The 21558-nt window shown below is 34.0% G+C and overlaps 1 protein-coding gene across 1 annotated transcript in view; it reads right to left on the bottom strand.

Moving 5' to 3' along the window:
- Nucleotides 1–21558, bottom strand: part of USH2A (usherin) — a 791707-nt gene that overhangs the window by 671471 nt on the left and 98678 nt on the right. Inside the window, exon 8 of the mRNA XM_065876328.1 lies at nucleotides 21377–21470. Coding sequence (XP_065732400.1) covers nucleotides 21377–21470 — 94 coding nt within the window. The remainder of the gene's footprint in view (nucleotides 1–21376; nucleotides 21471–21558) is intronic.

Below are 21558 nucleotides of genomic sequence, written 5' to 3'. Positions count from 1 at the left end.
AGAAATCTCTATTCCAAAATAAACAAGGTGATTTTATATAAAAACAAAATATTGTCAATTTTATTAAATGTTCTGAATCAACTGACCTGTTGAACTGAAAAATTATGTTATAGGTTAAGAGGTTAATTAAAATCTATGCTTGCATTCTTAGAATAAACTCAACATCATTAATGGTAAATAATGGTTAAAGTTATGTAGGATTTCTGCATTTATAGTCATAAATTCTATTGCTCCATGTTTTTATACAGACATTAAAATAAAGCCTTAAAGCTTTAATAAGGAATAAATATGTATTTGTATTTATCAAGTTAATTTCAATGTCTGAATGAACAAATTTTCATTTTGTACACTAAAACCTATTATAGTTTGTCAAGTTACACTGCATTTAAATTATGATTGATTCTAGATAAGATTTGAAATAAATATGTACATACCAATAAATATGTACATTCTTACCTTTTTTTTTTTTTGGCTATAAAACACTTAACGTGACTTCTGAAAGTACCCAACTTTTTCCATAGTCACATACATAAATTAGGAACCAGAAGAGTCAAACCATGTAAAATAAAGTATCAAAAAGTCTCCCCGTATGTTCACAATAATAGCCCTTTGTTTTTTTTTAATTAACATTTTTTAAAACTATTTTGGACAACAAATGTCATTCCTTTTTCTATTTTCTGCAATAAGTATCTACTATTTCAGAACAGTTTGACATATTTCATAATTATTATTGGAACAAACTCTAGTCAAAAGCATTTTTTTCCAGTATTTATTTTGCCCTACTAGTTCATGGCTGAACAATTTCTTCCCTTAATATTTTTAAATGTAGAAAGAAAAAATATAAGAATTTAATTGTCCAATGCGCTGTTCTTTTATGGTATGCTGAAAAGTTTAGCATGAAAATGCATTGAGTCTTTCTACTTAGCTGAGGAGGAAAAGAAAAAAGACAGAGAAGAGAATGTAATATTAAGTCAGTTTTCATGTCAAGTAAGGCTGCATTCTAATTATTGATAAAGTATGCACGCTTACATTTTGGCCTATTAAAAAAATCGGTATCATATTTGTCTTGGAATGAAGAAGACTGTTTTCCGCAAGATCATTTATAACCCTTTGGGCTGGACAGCTGTCCCTCTTCTCTTCTCTCCCTGCACTCTATTAATACCTTGACCCTGCTCCTATCACTTTGAACTCAAATGATCGGTTTGCTTACATGTATCTTTCAGGAAATGCAAGTTACTGATTTTTATACTCCTGTAGTCATCCTCACAGTAGGAGTTTAATAGACAATTGCTAAGCTGCTAACTGAAAATTCACTTCTAATGATACTTATTTCGAAACAAAGTCATTCTTGAAAAACTTTAGACAGGGGTACAATGGGAACAATTAATAAACAGTAATGTTTATGTAAAGTGTTCACAATTGCATGGTATTTGATGACTTGCAATAAACCACCTAAAAATATAAAATGAAACACATTTTGTAAAAGATACGTAGCATTCCGTAGGGTATTGTCAACTACGGGTCTTTGGCCAAAAAAAATTAAAAGTGGGGGAATTGACCTCTTTAAGTTTTCTCTCATCAGCAATAACCATTTGTAAATCAATTTATCTTGTATAGTCAAAAGTTAGAGATTAGGCATAGGCTGAAGTCAGACATCTTAGATCAATTATTGGTACTGCCACTAACTGTGAAAAGTAACATGAACTGCATACTTTCTATGTTCTGGGAACTATATTAAGCATTTTAAATGAATTATTACATTGAATCCTCTAGGCTTTGTATTATATGGTATCCCACATCTGATTTCTGTTCTTGATTTTGCTAGCCCTGTGTTTTTGTATAATTAATTCCATCTCTTTAAGGCTTATTTTTCTCATCTAACATGGGGGGTAATAATTCCTGCCTCTTAGAGATGTTGTAAAGTCCAAGTACTTAGCAGAGTGTCTGTCACATCATAAGCCCTCAGTAAACATTGTCTACTACTTTATTATTAGATTAGCAATTGAGGATCAAAGAGGATAAGTAATGTGAAAACTATCATTGAACAATAAGTCCCTGAGTCTACTTTAACTCTGAATCTCAGATTCCTCATCTCTAAAAGGAAGGCAATGTAACACAACACCTTAACTGTTACTGACTCAAAATAATCTGAGGGTAAGTGGCAATATTTTAAAAATGATCTACAGCAGACAATAACACAACATTGTAAATCAACTATACTCCAATAAAAATTTTAAAAATAAATAAATAAAAAATGCTCAACACAAAGCCTGGCACATACTACGCTTTCAAAATCTGGAAGTTACAAGATGGAGGAGGAGGAATGAGAAGGACAAGCAGGGTAAAAATCCAACAGAGGTGTTGATCTCAAGTTCAAATGACACCAGCAGCACGTAAGACAGTCCCTATGTAATATATTGTCTACAACCATTGATAGGAGATTTTTGTGATCATAAACGTACTGGTCTGATTTAGACGATGTAGCCTACAGAGTGGACCAAGGAGCAATTTATGACCAAAATGCATTTCTGGTTTATCATCTGTAGCTACAACTACTGAGGAGGTCCCATCTACACTTCATTCCTAGTAGCCATCAGACATCACCAGAATATCATTTCTAGTAGCCCTAAGTGTGGATAAGGATAGATGAATACTCACTCTGACCTCCTGGCTTTGGAGAAGAGAAATGCGCTTATTACATTTTCTTCCCCACGTCAATTAGCCATGCAATTAACCTCATTCCCAAAGTTTTAAAAACTCTATCCCACTGCAAAACCTTGGCCAAATGCAAAATTTTGCTTCAATGCCTGAAGTCTATTTTTTTTACTTCATTTAAAAGTATTCTTATTGACGTCTGTGCTCTCCCAATGATGGTGTTAATATTATTCAAGTTACGCTTTCTTGCATAACTTGGTGGAAGTGATGATATGCAACCTGTGGTCCTGTCACACTGATTACAGATGCAGTTTGTCTTCAACAAAGCAACTGCCGGCTGTTGGAGTTTGGGACGTTGCCTACATGAATTAGTGGAGTGAATCCAGCAAAAGCATTCCTTTGATATTCTTACGGACGTTTATGCTTTTAGACTGTGATCTAAAAAGATTCCTTTGAGATTTCATCCTTATTGTCAACTTAGAAGCCATTATCAAAAAGCCTTTTTGTAAATGATACTGAACTAAATACTTTATTGATATTCTAAAGATACAGTCCTCGCTCCTTTAATGTTTAAAAACAAAGAGGAATTTGCTACTAACCTAATGGGTTGGTTTGGGTCTGACCAAATAGTTGTTAGGTGGCTAGCCTTCTTTTTATGGACAATAAAAAACCTACATAAATATTGGTAAGATTTTAGCCTTTTCTAGAGAAAGCAAGCATAGCTATCATTTTTCAACTCTCAAATTTTTTTTGGAAAAAAAAAATTCTAACACTAGGGTGCAAGAGTTTGTAGAAAGGGCCAGTACAGACAATATTTTTAGGATGGGAGTTTGTCCACAGCTTTCAGGACAGCATATGTGTACATTCCACTGGACCCAACAATTCCACTGGGAATTCAGAAAAGTACATTTTTTAAAACTATTTGAGAAAGAATTTTTTATAATGTGGTCTTTATAATAGGAAAGAAAAGGATACAAGATAAATGTCCAAAAGTAAAGAAATGGCTGAAAAATATCATATATCTTCAAAGAAATATAATGCAACCATTCATAAGGACAAATGTAGATAAGTATTTATAATACAATTTGAATTTAAAAACCAAGTGAAAAGTAGTACGTAGAGTATAAGCCTATTTTCTAGATAAAGGTAGACTCATCTGTGAATATGAATACAGAGATAAAACTTTAAGAAGACAGAGATAGATGACACAGATTTCTTTAGTAGAATATCAATAATAAAATATCTGAAAGGATGTAAACTATTTGCCAAGGTTGTCTAGGGGTGGTAGGGTTACAGATGACTTGCTTTTTATAACATTTCTTTCCACAGTGTGCATTTATTACTAATGTATTAAAAGTTGTGTTCAAGTAAAATGCAACTGCATGTATGAATACAGGAAAATTATACATTATTTGCATCATTTGCATGTACCATTTTGCTAAGAAAAGCTAAGAAAATTTAAATGTTCTTATTTTAAATTACACACAGATCAATAAGATACTACAGAGGAAATAACTCTTTTTGAGTATAATGTAGGCTGAAAGAGTACATGAATTACCAGTAAACAGAATATGATTTTTAAACGATAGAAAATTTTCAGAATGATGAGATTAACATATAGAAGAAGGATTTTGAGAAATGACAGCTTAAATTTCTGTTTTAAAGTTTGATTTAAAACATACACAACTATGGCACCTTGACACACATTTTGGCCTCTGATATTAAGCATGAAGCTGTGTTTTTATCATTTTATGTAGTTTACAAAGACAGATAACAGAGGAGGAATACTCTGTAGTCTATTTTTTGGTTACAACATTTCATAAAATTGTTACATTTTTCATCTTATAATTCTGTTTCTCACAACTCCTTTACGATAATACAAAGAATATCATGACAAAATGGAAGAAATAATAATTAAGGGCATGATGAGTAAATGTTTGAATTCTCACAATTATTTCTATCTTTTCGGTTAATGACTTTTAAAGTTTCATTTAACATCTAGAAATAGTTGTATATCTTATATTTTGGTTCTGAACCAAATGTTTTTCTACCTAACATTCTCCCAATCTCCAGTTGATCATTTGTCACTTTTGATTATGTTTCAGTTTCTTCTGTACCAACTGGATTCCCCCTGATATGTCCCTGGTTGTTCAAATTATAAGGTTAGACACTGGTTATATCAGGGTGAGGACCTTTATCAACTGATTCATTTCATTGCTTTCATTCTGATAGCATCTTAAAGGCTACTAATCAACTCCCCTAAGTTGCAGCCAAATACTTTGACATGTTCAGGTAGACAAATCACAGAATAATCATTGAATATAGAAGACACTGATGACATTTATTTTACTACATTATGTATTAATATTACACAATGACATTTCTCTCTTCTAGACCATTAAACTGGAATAGTGTTCTTTTGTTACTATTACAGACTAGCAAAGACAGTCTTTCAAAGATTATCCACAGGTCCAAAAGCACTTTTATCAACTCTATTCCCATCAGTCTCAATTTTGATCTACTACTGCCAATATTTCAAATCTGATCCAAATTTACAGAAAAAGTACAAACATACATACAGTCCCATTTTCAAAAATATAACTATAGCAGCAACACATTTCTTCAGTCACTTATCCAGCAATCTTAAATGCTCATTATGTCTTTGAAGGAAGGAAGAAGAAAATGTCCTCTTAGCCAAAAATACATAAAGGCCATGGGAAGATGGGAGGTGGGTGGGGTCATCCCACAAGTTACTAACAGAAGAGTTCAACAGACTCAACCGTCCAACAGACTCAATGCCCTGTGAAAGCTCAAGTTCATAATGATGACCATGAGTCATCAAAAACAACTTGTCTTTAACAGTCACAGGTTAAGAAAACGAGGAAGTGAACAATTTGTTTTTGAATGATTTCAAAAAACAGATTAAAACTTCTTTTAATGTTCATTTTAAAAGATCACATCTGGAAAATTTACAAAGAGTAGTTAATTCCACAATTCTGGTAAATAAATGAAATAATCCTTTTTTTAAAGTCTAGTGCATACCACACAAGCTAAAATTTTAGAGGTGCAAAGAACTATGGGTACTGACTTATCTCCTTAAGCACGCATAGAGAAAAGAGCATTTTGTCTATGCTTTTAAAATCACTGCAATTATCATAGAATATTATAATAGTACTTAACTTCTCTGTTGTCCTTGTTAGATTCTGAGCTTCCTTAAGCAGGAACCAGATTTTATTGATCTAATGAATCCCAGCATAATGGCTGGAACTTTGTAACTGCTCAATAAATGCTTACTGGGTGAGGGAATGAACAAATGAATGTATGAATGAGTGAATAAATCAATGAACGGTTGATGCAATGAAAGCTCATTGCTATCAGTGAATTCATTTCTTTCATTCCTGGCTCTAGCAAAAAAAACAAAAGTGAGACAAAATTATTTCCCTTTCTACCCTCAACAGTAAAATGCCCACAGATGTCTTTATCTAGGCAATGCTTCCCATGTACTAAGAATAGCTAAGGCTTATGGTGTCAGGCCTAAGTGCTTCATACGTATTTGATGACTAAATCTCTCCAACAACCTATGAAGTAGGAGTTGCTATTACCTCCATTTTACAACTGAGAAAACTGAGGAATAGGAAAGAAATTGAATAAATTTCTAAAATCATCCAGTAGAATGTCAACTAGTATAAACTAGAATGTAAAAATTTCTAAGGGCAGAAAAGTTTGTTGGTTTTTATTCATTACTATATTTCCAGGGCCTAGAGGAAGCCCTAACACATAGGAGGTATTCAATTTAGATACACAAATGATAGATACATATGTACATACATACATAGGTAGATAGATAGCCCTTGCTCCTAATCACCATGCTAGACTGTCTCCAGGGATAGAAAATGACCTCTGAGGGAGGGAGGTGTTGAGTGGATTCACTATGGCTAGATGTCCATTCTTACCTCCTTCTGTTCAGTGTCTAAACAGGATGGCAGAGCCCAGGAAACCCAAACTAGGAGTCACCCCACTCCTGGCTGGAAAATTCAGAGGTATGTAGGCAGCCCCTGCCTCTATGGGAAGGGAAACAAGGCAATCTGTTTCAAAGTGAGAGATTATAAACTGCTCACTTTTTAGTCAGTATAGTACTACTTACTGAGCTAAAAGAGGTTATTTGTTACACTATTCCCAAATGGCCTAAATGAATTAGAGATCTTTGGAAGGTCTGTAAATTGCTCCTTTCCCATCAGTAGAAGCCAGACCAGTATGTTGGAAATTTTGTCTTAAATCTCTAATAATAATAATTGTCCTCAGGCCCTACTCAAGCTTCCTCTTTCCTTTGAATGTAGTGGTAGTTGTAATTCAAATGATGCCATTTCGTGTAATTTCTTTTGTCTACTAGATAGAGAAATCATTTTTACAAACATAAAAACTTCACGGTACTCATGTAACTATTTTTTCCAATAGAAGTTTCTCTAGGTATCTCTAACATTCCAATCATAAAGGTATTGTTACACAAACTTGTTAATTTATCATCATGTTAGATTGCGTGGGGTGGGTGTGGAAGCAGAGATAAAACTTCCAACTCTGGAGAGAATCTAGACAGAAAATGGCTGAATGCTTTGCACACAATAAGTGATCAATATATGTTTGATAAATGCATGAATGTATGGAGGAATGACCTAACAGATTGCTTACATTTGTAACATGCTGCTGGATGGTACCTTAGTATGTGCAGTATTTAATTAAATAGTAACATAAAAGGTTTCAAGGTAAATGCAATATTTTACCTGCAGAATTTTACCTGTGGATTACTATGTAATCTTAATTAGCAAATTTAAAACAATTACCACGCTTCACCATTGAGAAGACAGAAATGTTCATGTATTTAGCCTTCAATGATATATTCCTTTCTCGGTAATTATCTTTCCCCTAGTTAGAAATTCTCATATAATTAAAGTGCCCACAGAAAAATTGTACTTACCTGCTTTCTAGGTGCCAAAATTAATAGCATCAATTAAATAACTACTAATACTATTCGACAATACTGATCAGACAGTGGCGGCAATACAATGATTGTGAATACTTAATACACAAAGCCTGTCTGGCAATTCAACTATTAATATGTGGTGGCTACTTTTAGAAACTTTCTAATTCATGCAATGCGTTGTCTGTACCTCTACAGGCACTGTGCAATGATTAGAAAATCATCCAATAAAACAAATTTTAATAATGTGTGAAACAAAATCTACACTTGCAAAAGTAGACTGTAGGCAGAATTATTCAGACAACTGATTCAGTTCTACACATCGTCTCTGTATAAATATAACTGATAGCCTATGTACTTTTAAGCACAGGGTTCTTTACCATGTGATTTGTGAATACAGACCATCTAACTACGGCTAGTCGTTGAATGAAGCAGAAGCACCTGGATGATGGGCTCCAGAGTTTTATTCATTAATTTTGAACACTGATGGTGTTTGATATTTGATTTCTCCCTTGAGCTTTCTGTTCTTTTTATCCCCCTTTCTTTTTATCGTGTGACTTGTTCAGTGCACTAAAAAGACACATGTGAAGATACAACAGGTTCCCCCAAGAGTCCAGAAGGAGGACTTTAAGATTTGCTCAAGTTTGTGGGTAGTGGCCAAGCCAAAGCAATTCTACTGTGTAATATAATAATTTAACCCTGTTTGTAGGCCAGAAAATATGGCCGGGAGTAAAGAACACATTTGTATAGTATAAACTGCATATTTTGAAAAGAAACTTAATGAAAAGGAAATGGATTATATTAAAAATGTTCTTTACATGCAACTGTTCCAAATAATATACATAATACAAAATATGGATTCATATATTAAGAAGCATAATCCATTATCTCTGTCGTTTAATGAGTAGACATAAAAATACATTTGAGTTACTATTTGGATATAAAGCCAACTTATATTCCAATTTTTATCTAGTGCTAGACACGAGTACTACATTAGTAAATTAAAAATCCTTTTATTAGTATAGTTGCATTTAATTTTTCCTTTTAAGATTTAAAATGTCAACAATATTTGTTGACAAATTGTCAGCCTGAATCACTTGTTTGTATTAAAGTCATCTCTATTTATTATAGTAATTAGTGTCTTCCAGGGAATCTTTTTTGAATTTCATAAATGAAAGTCCGTCAGTATTTTCAAATACTTGCACCTATAATCAAGATTTTTATGGTTGTACTCTAGCATAAGGCTCTACACATAGAAGGCATTTCATAAATATTTGTTAAATGAAGAGAGCAAATGATGAACCTTCACTTTAGAACAATAAGGGTACACAGTAATCATTAATTTTGTAATGGTTATTCCATGCTGAAGAGAGTAGCATCACCTCCACTGTCTTTACCGATAGGATGAATACTTAACGTAGATAATATGTTCCTAATAGATTAATAAATCAAATTATTATATTTTAGGAAAATTATGTTGAGATATTTAAGACATGCAAAATTTATAAAAACAGCAAATAACTGTGTTCCTTATTCACCACCTGACGAAAATAAAATAAAATGCCATATACATTCCACCCTACCAATAACATCTGAAATTAGTAATATTCATTCACAAGTATTTCTTGATACTTATACTTTGTATTTTTGTATCACGTGTAACATAGTATTGTTCTACGTGGTTTTAATTTTACATAAATGGTATACTGTATGTATTATTCTAAAACAAGCTTTTTGCACTCCATTGTTCGAGAAGTCCAATGTTGACACAATACTTATATTCATTCATATCCACTGCTGTATTTCATTTAAATATTTGCAAATTGTTTTTCCACAGTGGTGGCACCTTCCCATCAGTGGCGTATCAGTGCTCAGTACGTAATTCACATCTTTGTCAGCATCTGAAATTTTCAGATTTTTTCATCTTTACCAACCTCATGGGTAATAAACCGTTATCTCATAGTTTTGGTTACTTTATCAACAACCAGTAAAGGTTCAGATGTTTTCATATGTAGATTGACCATTTAAGTTGCCACTTCTGGCCTCTTCTGTGAATTACCCATTCCTTATTTTACTAAGTTTTTCAATTAGTTTGTATGATTTAAAAGTTCCCTTTGTTATATGCATTGTGTTGCCAATATCATCTGCTAGTCTGTAGTTTTTCTTTCTTTTCTTAAAAAGGTAGCTTTTGATGATTAGAAGTTTCTAATTTTAACATAGCCACATTTACCAATTTCTTCCTTTGTTAGTTTGTGCTTCATGTGCCCAAAAGTCCAAGGGAAAAATGTTATTTATCTTCATAATAAGACATTATTGCGAAGGGCAAGACCCTACCACTATCTTCCCCAAATTTATTTCCACTGTTTTCACTCCTCTAATCATCTTTATGCTAGAATAAGTTTGTGAAGTCACAGAAAAAAAATCTGTTGTAATATTTTGATTAGAATTAAACTGAATTTATATTATGATTGGGGAGAACTGACATCTGTTATATTAAATCTTCCTCTACATGAGCATGGTGTGCTTCTCCAATAATTTAGGTCTTTTAAATATTTTTCAATGATGTTTCCACCATACACATCATTTGGTAGGTTTTGCCTTGGATATTCCTATTAGTCTGATCCACCAAAATATGTACTCCTATATACACTTATAAAATATCCTCCCACAGTTGGAACCAAGTGGTCTGAGAGCACACATTGTATGATTTCTTTTAAGGTTGTTCAGGTGCGTTTTATGGCCCAGAATGTGGTTAATCTAGTGAATGTTCCAAGTGAGCTTGAGAAGAATGCATATTCTGCAATTGTTGGACAAAGTAATCTACAGGTGTTCAATTATATATGCAGTTGATTGAAAGTGTTGTTGAATTCAACGATGCCCTTACAGATCTTCTGCCTACTGGATCTGCCCATTTCTGAGAGAGGGGGTGCTGAAGACTCTAACTATGACAGTGACTTCATCTATTTGTACTTCCTCTTCTACCAGTTTCTGCCTTGTGTACTTTGATGCTCTGTTCTTCGGCACAAGCACATTAATGATTGTTATGTCTCCTTGTAGATCTGACCCTTTTACCACTATGTAATACCCCATCTTATCACTAATAATTTTCCTTACTCTTAACTGTGCTCTGTCTGAAATTAATATTTCAGTATTTACTCTAGTGTTCGTTTGATTAGTGTTAACATGATATATCTTTCTCCATTCCTTTACTTGTAATCTATATGTGTCTTTATATTTAATGTGGGTTTCTTGTAGACAATGTATAGTTGTGTCATGTTTTTGATCCTCTCTGACAAACTTTTTTAATTGATGTTTAGGCCATTGATGTTTAAAGTAATTACTGACATATTTGGAGTAATGCCTACTGTATCTGTTTCTCTTTTCTATTCATTGCCCTCATTCTTTGATTCTATTTTTGTCTTCCACTCTTTCTGCCTTTTGTTGTTTTCACTGTGCATTTGATGTGATTCCATTTGCTCTCTTTTCTCAGCATATCAATTATCCTTTTTTTTTTTTTTTTTTTACTTTTTAAAAAAGTGGATGCCGGGCTTCCCTGGTGGCGCAGTGGTTGGGAGTCTGCCTGCCAATGCAGGGGACACGGGTTCGTGCCCTGGTCCGGGAGGATCCCACATGCCGCGAAGCGGCTGGGCCCGTGAGCCATGGCCGCCGAGCCTGCGCATCCGGAGCCTGTGCTCCGCAACGGGAGAGGCCACAACAGTGAGAGGCCCGCATACCACAAAAAAAAAAAAAAAAAAAAGTGGATGTCCTAGAGTTTGTAATATGCATTTCCAACTAATTTACAATAATTTACAACTAATCTAAGTCCACTTTCAAATAACACTACACCACTTCATGGGTGGAATAAGTACTTTAACAAAACAAAGCACCCCTGGATCCTTTCTGTCCCTTGTATCACTGCTGCCACTTGATTCACTAATACATAAGCTATAATCATCAAGTATGGAGTTGGCCAAAAAGTTCATCCAGGTTTTCCATCTTACTGAAAAATCCGAACGAACTTTTTGGCCAATCCAACATATCGTGCAATTATTTTGAACAAATTTTTATCTTTTAGATCAATTAAAATAAGAAAAACAAGTGTTTTATTTTATCTTCACTTATTTCATCTCTAAGTCACTTCCTTTCTTTATGTAGATCCAAGCTTCTGATCTATATCATTCTCCTTCTCTCTGAAGAACTTCTTTGTTCTCTGAAGAACTCTCTGAAGAATTTCTTGCAAACAAGTCTACTGACAACAAATTCCCTCAATTTTGTTTGAGAAAGTTTTCACTTCTCCTTCACTTTCGAAGGATAATTTTGCAAGTTACAGAATTCTAGGTTGGTGGGTTGTGTCTCTCAACACTTGAAATATTTAATTTTCCTTGTGTGCATGGTTTCTGAGACGTCAGAAGTAATTCTTATCTTTATTCCTCTATAGGTTAGGTGTTTTTTTTTTTTCTGATTTCTTTTCAGATTTTTTCTTTATCTTTGATTTCCTGTGGTTTGAATATGATATACCTGGGTGTAAATTTTTGGAATTTATTTTGCTTGGTGTTCTCAGGCTTTTGGGACTATTGGTTTGGTGTCTGACATTCATTTGGGAAATTCTCAGTCATTATTGCTTCTTCTTTTCCATTTCTTTCTTCTCTTTCTAGTATTTCCATTATGCATATATTATACCTTTTGTAATTGTCCCACAGTTCTTAGATATTCTTCTTTTTTAAAATAATTTTTCTCTTTGCTATTCAGTTTTGGAAGTTTCTATTGACATATTCTCAAGCTCAGAGATTCTTTCTTTAGCCGTGTCCAGTCTACTAATGAATCCATCAAAGACATCCTTCATTCCTGTTATAGTGTTTCTGATCTCTAGCATTTTTTTTTTTTTTAGAATTTCCATCTTTCTGCTTACATTACCCATCTGTTCTTGTATATTATATCATTTTCCCATTAGAACCTGTAGCATATTAATTATAGTTGTTTTAACTTCCCAATCTGATAATTCCAACATTTCTACTATATCTGAATCTGGATCTGAAGTTTGCTCTGTCTCTTTAAACTGTACTTTTGGTCTTTTAGTATGCCTTTTAATTTTTTTTTGAAAACTGTACATTATGTACTGGATTAAAGGAACTCCATAAAAGTACGCCTTTAGTGATGTGGTCTAAGGTGTGGGGTGTGGAGAAGTGTTCAATAGCCCTATAATTAGGTCTCAGGCTTTTAATGAGTGTGTAACAGTCCCTCAGTCTGACCCCTTAGACACAGCAGGATGACTAGAGGGGGCTGGAGTCGAATATTTTCCTTTCCCTTAATTGTATTTTAATGTCCATTTTAGGAGTATCTTGCTATTTTATACACTCCACCATCTATAATGCTATTATTAATAGAGTTTACATTTATTATTAAATATATCATTATTAAACAATATTATTATTTAATACAGCTTATATATATTTACTGGTTCACTTGCTTATAATTCCTTCTTGCACATCAGGCCTTTTTTTCTGAAATCATTATATTTCTTTATGAAGTACAGCCTTTAAAAATTCTTTTAGTGAATCTACTGGTGATAAAGTTGATAAATTTTTGTTAGACAAAAATGTATTTTTTCTCCCTTGTTGTTAATTGATAGTTCAGCTACAAATACAATTCTAGGTTTGTTGGTTACTTTCTCTTTGGAATTCAGAGGTATTGCACTATTCCACTGTCTTCTGGCTTCTATTGTGGATTGAGATATCCAATGTCACAGTTTCTTATAAATTCAGATCTATAAGTAATTTATCTTTTTCTCTGGTTACTTTTTAGTATCCACTCTTGGTCTTTGATGATCATCAGATTCATTATATCTTACCTATGTATTTTTTTCATAGTCTACTTAGGATTCAGAAGAATCATGCCATTCCTCAGCTTTGGACAATTATTTACCCTTATCCCCTTAGATATCATATTTCTTCATTTGTATATGTTCATCATCTCTATTTACTTCTTCTATAAAGCTGTCTCAATCTATCCCCCTTTGATCCTAACCTCTTTTTCACGTATTAAACTTGCATTTTAAAGACATTTATGTATATACCTATCTCAGGGAAACAAGTATAAGTGTTTTTCAAAGATTAATAATATCATCCACGTGTAAGATAGGAAATGAAATTCTTGACCTTGACTCACTAAATGTACATCTAATGGAGATTCTATAATACTAACTGCCAGAATGCTAGTTACATGAAAATGAATTAATTCATTAGTGTTACAAAACTATCATATAAAATGAAATACATTTACAGTAAAAAAATTTCTGTGAGCAAAAAGAAAACATAAGAAGTCATAAAGTTTGATGTGTAATAAAAATATGACACAAGTTAGTCATGATGACTCATACTTCTGGACTTCAGTGCTCTAAAGGAATACACTCTCTCAAATAACAGGAAATATCCATTTACATAAAAAGCAATGTAGAGTGTGACGCTGGCACCATTCAAATTATTGAATGGTAGGAAAGTTTATTATATAAAATGCTTTAAGCTGGCTCTGCTATTTATAATACTAACAAAAATGCATACTGATGGTGTGATTTTAGTTAAAATTCATAAAATCAATGATTAATGTTATAAAAGGGTCACAAATCAGAGCCACAGAATAAAGGAAGTATTCATGGTTCCTAATAAATTGCTCTGTGAATGCCTGACCACCCCTGCAGACAATGATGTCACACGATGATGAAAGACTAGTTAAGTAGCCAACAAAGTGCCCGTGCTTGGCAGAGGCAGTGGTCAGCGCATCATTCTTGGCCCAGAGCCCTTGAAAGGTGCATGCAGCTATTAAAAGAAAATGAAAAATTCTAAGGATGCAAGTTTCAATGGGTAACACTTTTCTTAAAGCTAGATTCTATCAATACTTGAACTCTTAGACCAGGTAAAGAAAGTGCCAGACAGGAGGAGAAAAGAAGTAAGACCTATATTGTAGCTATGCCACCATGTTAGTTGACATAGACTAGTTAGTTCCATATACAAGCTTCCAATTCCTAGGTTGTATTCTGCCATGATCTTAACACATATTTTTTGATAGTTATAATGGACTTCCTGAGCAGGTGGACCAGAGGTACTTTATTACAATAAAGCTAATAATACGACTAGTTAGGAAATGATCTATAAAGTACAAAGGAGTTGTGGGGATGGGATGTAGAAGCTGTCAATGACAAATTGGCCCTTGCCATGGGCACTGGCCATCTACCTCCACAAGGATTAAATTATGTGCTGCTGCAGCTGCTGACTTTCAACACCCCCCTGAAAGGAGCTCAGGTGGAGAACAGCAATGAGGCACTCTGTGCTCTGGGAAAAATGGGTAGAACAGGTCTTCAGATAGGTATTTTCAGGAGCCAATTTTATGAGCCCAATTCTTGTATCTCCTCATATCTAGAAAAGCAGTAAAATCTTTCATGGTGATGTCTGCTCCTCGTGACTAGCAGAAACCTTCTGCAAAACAATATGTGCTCGACTGCATGTACTCCCCCTTCACCAAAATCACACATATACTGACCTACCTGCCTACCTCTTTGGAGCAGTTTCTCAGAGCTATCTGGGATGCTGTCTCCCAGGCTGCAGTCCTCATTTTGCCTCAAATAAAACTTAACTCACAACTCTCATGTTGTGCATTCTTTAGGTCGACAAAGCCTATGTACCAAAATAACACATATTGAATAACTCCATGATATGAAATTTTAGAACAGGCAAAATTAATCTACAGTGACATTGAACAGATTGGTGGTTTCCTGGGATTGAGGTTTGGGAGGAGACATTGACTATGAAGGAACACAAAAGAGTGGGGAGAGGAAAACATTCTATATCTTGATCGTGGTGGTTATTACATGAGGGGATACATTTGCCAAAACTCATCAAACTATACTTTTTTTTTTTTTTTTTTTGCGGTACGCAGGCCTCTCACTGCTGTGGCCTCTCTCGTTGCGGAGCACAGCCTCCGGACGTGCAGGCTCAGCGGCCACGGCTCACGGGCCCAGCCGCTCCGCGGCATGTGGGATCTTCCCGGACCGGGGCATGAACCCGTGTCCCCTGCATTGGCAGGCGGACTCTCAACTGCTGCGCCACCAGGGAAGCCCCAAACTATACAATTTTAAATGGGTATACTCTATTGTACTCAAATTATACTTCAAGAAAGTTGATTTAAAAAGGAAAAACAGTAGTTCTGCAAGATGTTCCCATGAGTCATATTTGGTAAAGGGGACAAGAAACCTCTTTGTATTATTTCTTACACTAGTATATGAATTTACAATTATCTCAAAAAATTATTTAAGTTAAAAATACATAAATGAAAATAATTATCCAAATAAAATAAAATTACTCATTTTAAAACAGTATCAACAATCATATGATCCATGTAAGTTCAATGCCATGTAATCCTGAAATCTACTTTAAATCATTCAACTCTGCTCAAAAGTTTTTGAATAGCATCCAGTCTATTGGGATTTGTTTTTCCATAGATTGATCCTAAAATGGATCAGTAAATTAATTACTCACTGCTTCAGTCATTTGGAGGGAAGAAATGTGGCAGTACGCAAAAATTATTCTCTATTAATGAAATATGCCATTCTTATTTATTGCATACATAATACATTAAAGTCAAAGCCTTAAAATTGCCAATACCATACCAAAATATGTCAGAGTTCCCAGTCCAACAGCACTGAGGAGAGTCAGTCAGCCTCCTGAAGATAAATGCTTTAGGTTTCACAGAATGTTTAAGAAAAAGTAAGTGTGCCTTGAAGTTCATCTTAGAGTCAGTGGTGTTTTTGGTAATAGATTTTCTTGAGTTGTTTTTGGTTATGTGTTAGTTTTATAATTTTATGAATGCACAAAATAAATAGGAGCTATGAAATAGACTGCCAATCCAGCTATACCCAAAATAATTAATCATGTATTCTGGCTACTAGTGTAAGTGTCAGTATTAGTGAGTTTTGTTTTTTAGGGTTCAGAAGTTTAAAAGTGTCTGAAGACAGGTAGTTAACGTGGATGAGGTCACCTAGATATAAAGCTAAGGACAGTGGTAAATTTAGCAGCAACTGAACAGTGATAATGTTCTGAAGATGGTAATTGCTACCCTGAGTTAGCCAACTGTTGCCATGGGGAACATGGGCATAGTATTGGACTACTTTCTAATTAAGAGAACTCAAAAAAAAAAAAAGAAAGAAAGAAAAGCGAAAACTTTTGTTGGAAATTAAAGAAAAAACTGTTTAAACACTGTTCCCACCTGAGGACCACCAGCTCCTAACATCAACTTTATAAACAACTAAAGAATGTTTCATACAGAAAATTCTCTAGAATGGCTCCACATATGAACTTGCTTCTGAATTCACCATTCCATTCCTTTCCCCCGACTTCATTCATTTTCACCTCCGCTAAAAACACTTTCTCATAGGACTGACAATTGCCCAGAACTGGCATATTCTCAAATCTTACGTTTTCATCTGTTTACCAAATGGCTGTAATATAATTCACAAAAGCCCTGTTTATTGAGTAATATTATTAATGGCTAGCATAATACTGTGAAATTGAAAACATTCTTTTTGGATTATGTCCAGATCTTTAAAAAGAACATTGGTTCCAATAGGATATGAATGGCTTATATACCAAAACTTATTATTTTAAAAACTGGAACAACGTGAAAAGCATTTGATTAAATATATTTTCAAGTTATTTTAAGACAACTTTTTCAGATACCTAAGTCCCACATGTATTAAAATATCTAGAATGATAACAAAAGAGAAGCTCATGCTATGAATGCATTATAAAATCATTTTTTATTTTCAACACACGGTTGAAAATATCATAAGACTGAGAAATCATTCAACTTAACCGTCTATTTTTTCCCTTCAGCTGCATTTGCCAAACTTTGGTAAGTGAATGATATTTGTTGCTTTTTTATTTATGGCTACATTCATAAATTATCAAAATATGACAGGAGGAAAATAACAGAAAAGTCAACTTTGAAACTTTTGTTTTCAAAAGGCACTTAGTGTCGAAACAAGAAGCATTAAAACATATTCTCAACCTAAATTATAGTTAATTATTTCACTAGTTCATAATCCAACAGTCACCACCTGAGACCAAGTCTGAAAATCCCAACTTGACTTCTGAAACCAATCATAAGCCGTGATACATTTAATGGCTCTATTTTTAAGGGGAAGCATGAAATCATGCAAGAATCTTAAAATATCAATCACTTAACCGTGAGCAGTTAAAGAGAGAGAAAAAGGAAAAAATGGAATGAGGCATGGAGAGGAAGAGAGATGGGGGTGAGGGCGGAGGAGAGGAACTAACTAGTCAAAATAAAGCGAGAGAAGCTCAGATAACAACATATCAAATGAATGTATTAGCCAGTCCTCGGTTTGCATTTACTAGACAGATTCAGATCAAAGTGCCCTATTCAATTCATCCCAGAGCATTTTTTAGTTAGGTAATTAATAGGTTTGGAGAGGAAGGGTGAGGTTAATGAAAAAAATCACTGACTGCCAGGAAAGAAGTGTCTATCTTAAAGGATTAAAAGGAGAAGACACTAAGAAAAACCAAATAAATGTCACTTTAAAATCAAGAACAAATCAAAATCCCCAAAATTTAAACACACAATTATGGCTGAATGAAGAGTGAGTCAATCAAGTTAATCCAATTAATTTCCTTTCTGCGACAACATGATAAGCCATACAATGAAACATTAAAATCAATGCTTTTTCAAAAGATTTGTTTTCATGATATACTAATCAAATCAAACTCAAAGCCTCCAGTGTTAGATATCCAAAAACTGTAGAAGATTCCTTTTTTCAGAGGGATTATCAACTAATGGGGAAGACTAAATATATAAATAAATAGATCAGCAGTATAAAGCAATGATCTGGAGAAAAAGTTGAAAGGGGCCTCTGAATTAGAACATGAAAGTTTTGGTTTGAGCACATAGAAAGAAAGGTGGCTGTAACCAAATCAAAGACCATGAGTTGAAACTGAAGATCAGCATTACATCCTAAATGTGCCAGAGGAAGCCTGCATTTTAGATAATATTCTTGCCATTGAACTATATGCACTAATGTTGTAGTCAAAAACAAATTAGATTAAGAATCTCAGACGACAGAAATGGAGTTTGCCAAATCCTTTACAGATGGTTTTAAAAGAACAAGGTATTCCATGAAATTCTAAAACCAACTACACAGAGAAGTGAAGTGACTAACGAAACAAGTCAGGGAAAGATCTAGGAGGCAAGGAAGCTCACAAGTCATACAGGAGTCCAGAGGCAGTGCTATTATTTTAAAAGCTAAAATACACTAACCTATAATCCCATGTTTATGTAACCACAGATACAGATACAACCATTCCATACTCTTGTCAATGCAGAATTGCTTTTTAGAATGACAACTACATAGTGTAACTCATTGTATATACAACTTTACTTTAATATACATATGGCCAAATTACCCTCCAAAATTTTTGTACCAATTGGTAGTTCCATCAATGATATATAAAAAGTTCACATTCTCACAAACCTAAATGTTACCAGTTTTGAAACTTTTTGCTAATTTGATAGGTTAAAAACAATATTTTATTATAATTTGCAATTTTCTAATTAAAACTGAGGTTGGGTAAACTTTCATATGTTTGTTGAAAATTGTCAGTTCTTCTTTGTAAATTACTTGTTAACATATTTGCTCATTATTATTATTTTTCTAATTATTCTTAAAGTGTTTTTGTGTATTAGGGTTTGTGACATAATAAAATATATTATATTTTTGGGCTCTGGCACACAGCTCCTAAAACTCTCGTAATTTCCTAACTGATAAGAATGATAGGGACATTATCTTGTTATAATATTTGGTTTTTGTCCCCAGTTCCTAAAATAGCTCCAGAACAAAAAGGTAAAAGAGCATCTTTTTTTACTCATAACAAGTCCCTTTCAACCCCACCTGAGTTTATTTTAATGAGGTGATTTTTGGAAACACCCTAAGAACAGGGGCTGGTCGCCAGGGTTAGAGGGTTGGAACTTTCAGCCCCAACTCTGGATCTCCAGGGAGGGAGAGGGCCTAGAGGTCAAGTTCAATCACCAATGGCCAATGATTTAATCAATCATGCATAATGAAGCTTCCATAAGAACTCTGGCTGAAGAGGTTCAGAGAGCCCACAGATTGATAAACACATTGAGGTGCTTGCTGGGAGGGTGGCATGGTCAGAGAGGACACGTAAGCTCTGCGCCCCTTCCTCCTTACCTTCCCTATGCATCCCTTCCATCTGGGCTGTTCCTGAGTTGCATCCTTTTATAATAAATGGTCATCTAATAAGTAAAGTATTTACTTGAGTTTTGTGAGCCATTCTAGTAAATTATCAAACCAAAAAGGGGATTGGGGAGCTCCCAATTTGCAGCTAAGTCAGACCGAAGTTGTAGTTAACCTGGGGACCGACTACTTGCAGCTGGCATCTAAAGTGAGAGCTCCTCTGGTGGGACTGACCTCTAAACCCATGGGGTCTGTGATACTTCCAGTTAGTGTCAGAATTGAATTAAATTGTAGGACACCCAGTTGGTGTCCACAGAGAAGTGAATTGCTTTGTGTAGAAAAACCCCATGCATCTGGTGTCAGAAGTGTAAGCAGTAGTTGTAGAAGAATAGTGCGTTTTGCCTTTTTAGAGGGCTCTCAAATCTTTATCTGTTAACACGATGTAAATATTTTCTATCAGCCCCATCACTTATCATTACACTATAGTTATTTTAGTCCTTACACTATAAAGAATTTTAAATATTTATATGAAAAAATATGTCAATATTTTTTCATGACTCCTGATATACTTCTTTATTTCATATGCTACACTTATATAGACCCCCCCACCTGAGATTTAGAAATACTGTTCTAATCGTTATTTTAATAAATTTAAAGTTATTTTTACACTTAATTCTTTAAGCGCCTAGATTTTTGTACATGCCATGAGGTAGGCCTCGAACTTTATTTTCTTACAAATTGGCAGCCAATTGTTTCAAACACCATTTACTGAAGACTCCATACTCTTAACTTTTATTTTTGGTATGATTGTTACTGCTGCTGTAACCCTCTTTCATATGAGCTGTTACTGATGTTTATGCTGAATATTTCTAACAAATCGCTCTCAAATTTTTTTCATTTACCTCTTATTCCTAAAGATGTAGCTAAATTTCCACTTCGACTATGAAACTTACCCTGATGATCATAGACAAGCTAAAATAATGTAATTTCTAAGTAACTTTACTGTCGATTTTCAAATTAACTACTTAAAATTCCTGCTATCAGTAATGAATTAAACTTGATTGATGCAAGTACATAAAGATCTCTCTATGTACCTTTGCACAAATTTACCCTTTAGGTCTAGTAACGTGACCCTTTTTTTTTTTTAGTGCCATCTATTCAGATACCTTAAAAATTGTTTTATAAAATATGATAAACATGATAATGCTGATGAAACAAAGATGAAAAAAGAAAGGGAAAAGAAAATCTCAGGGTTTAGTATTAGTTGTTATTTCCCTCTTAGAGTATTTTTAAATGAAATTTTCAAATTTATTGATGGCTTTAATTTTTCTTTATGAGAAAGTTTTCTGAAATAATTAACATTTTAAGTTCATATCAATTTACTTTTATTCATACCCAGAAATTAGACCAAATCAAGTTTAAGAAATTTATATTCAACATCCCAACCCCTCTTTTTTGAGATTCCCATGCATAAACAGAGAACTCACATGAAGTCCTTCAGTGAAACTTTCCCGAGAGCAGAGGCATCTATAGGGCTGGCTTTTCGTGTCACAGTTATCAGCATGACCACAGCACTGACACCTGTGAACATGAGCGTCAGACAACTCCTTAGAAACACCAGCTCAATCATGAATATATTTAAAGACCTACATATATATATATATATATA

This window comes from Phocoena phocoena, chromosome 1 (genome assembly GCF_963924675.1).
Source record: "Phocoena phocoena chromosome 1, mPhoPho1.1, whole genome shotgun sequence".
NCBI classification, from domain to species: domain Eukaryota; kingdom Metazoa; phylum Chordata; class Mammalia; order Artiodactyla; family Phocoenidae; genus Phocoena; species Phocoena phocoena.
The sequence above is the reverse complement of the archived record's forward strand: the minus strand, read 5'-3'. Positions and strand labels throughout refer to the sequence as shown.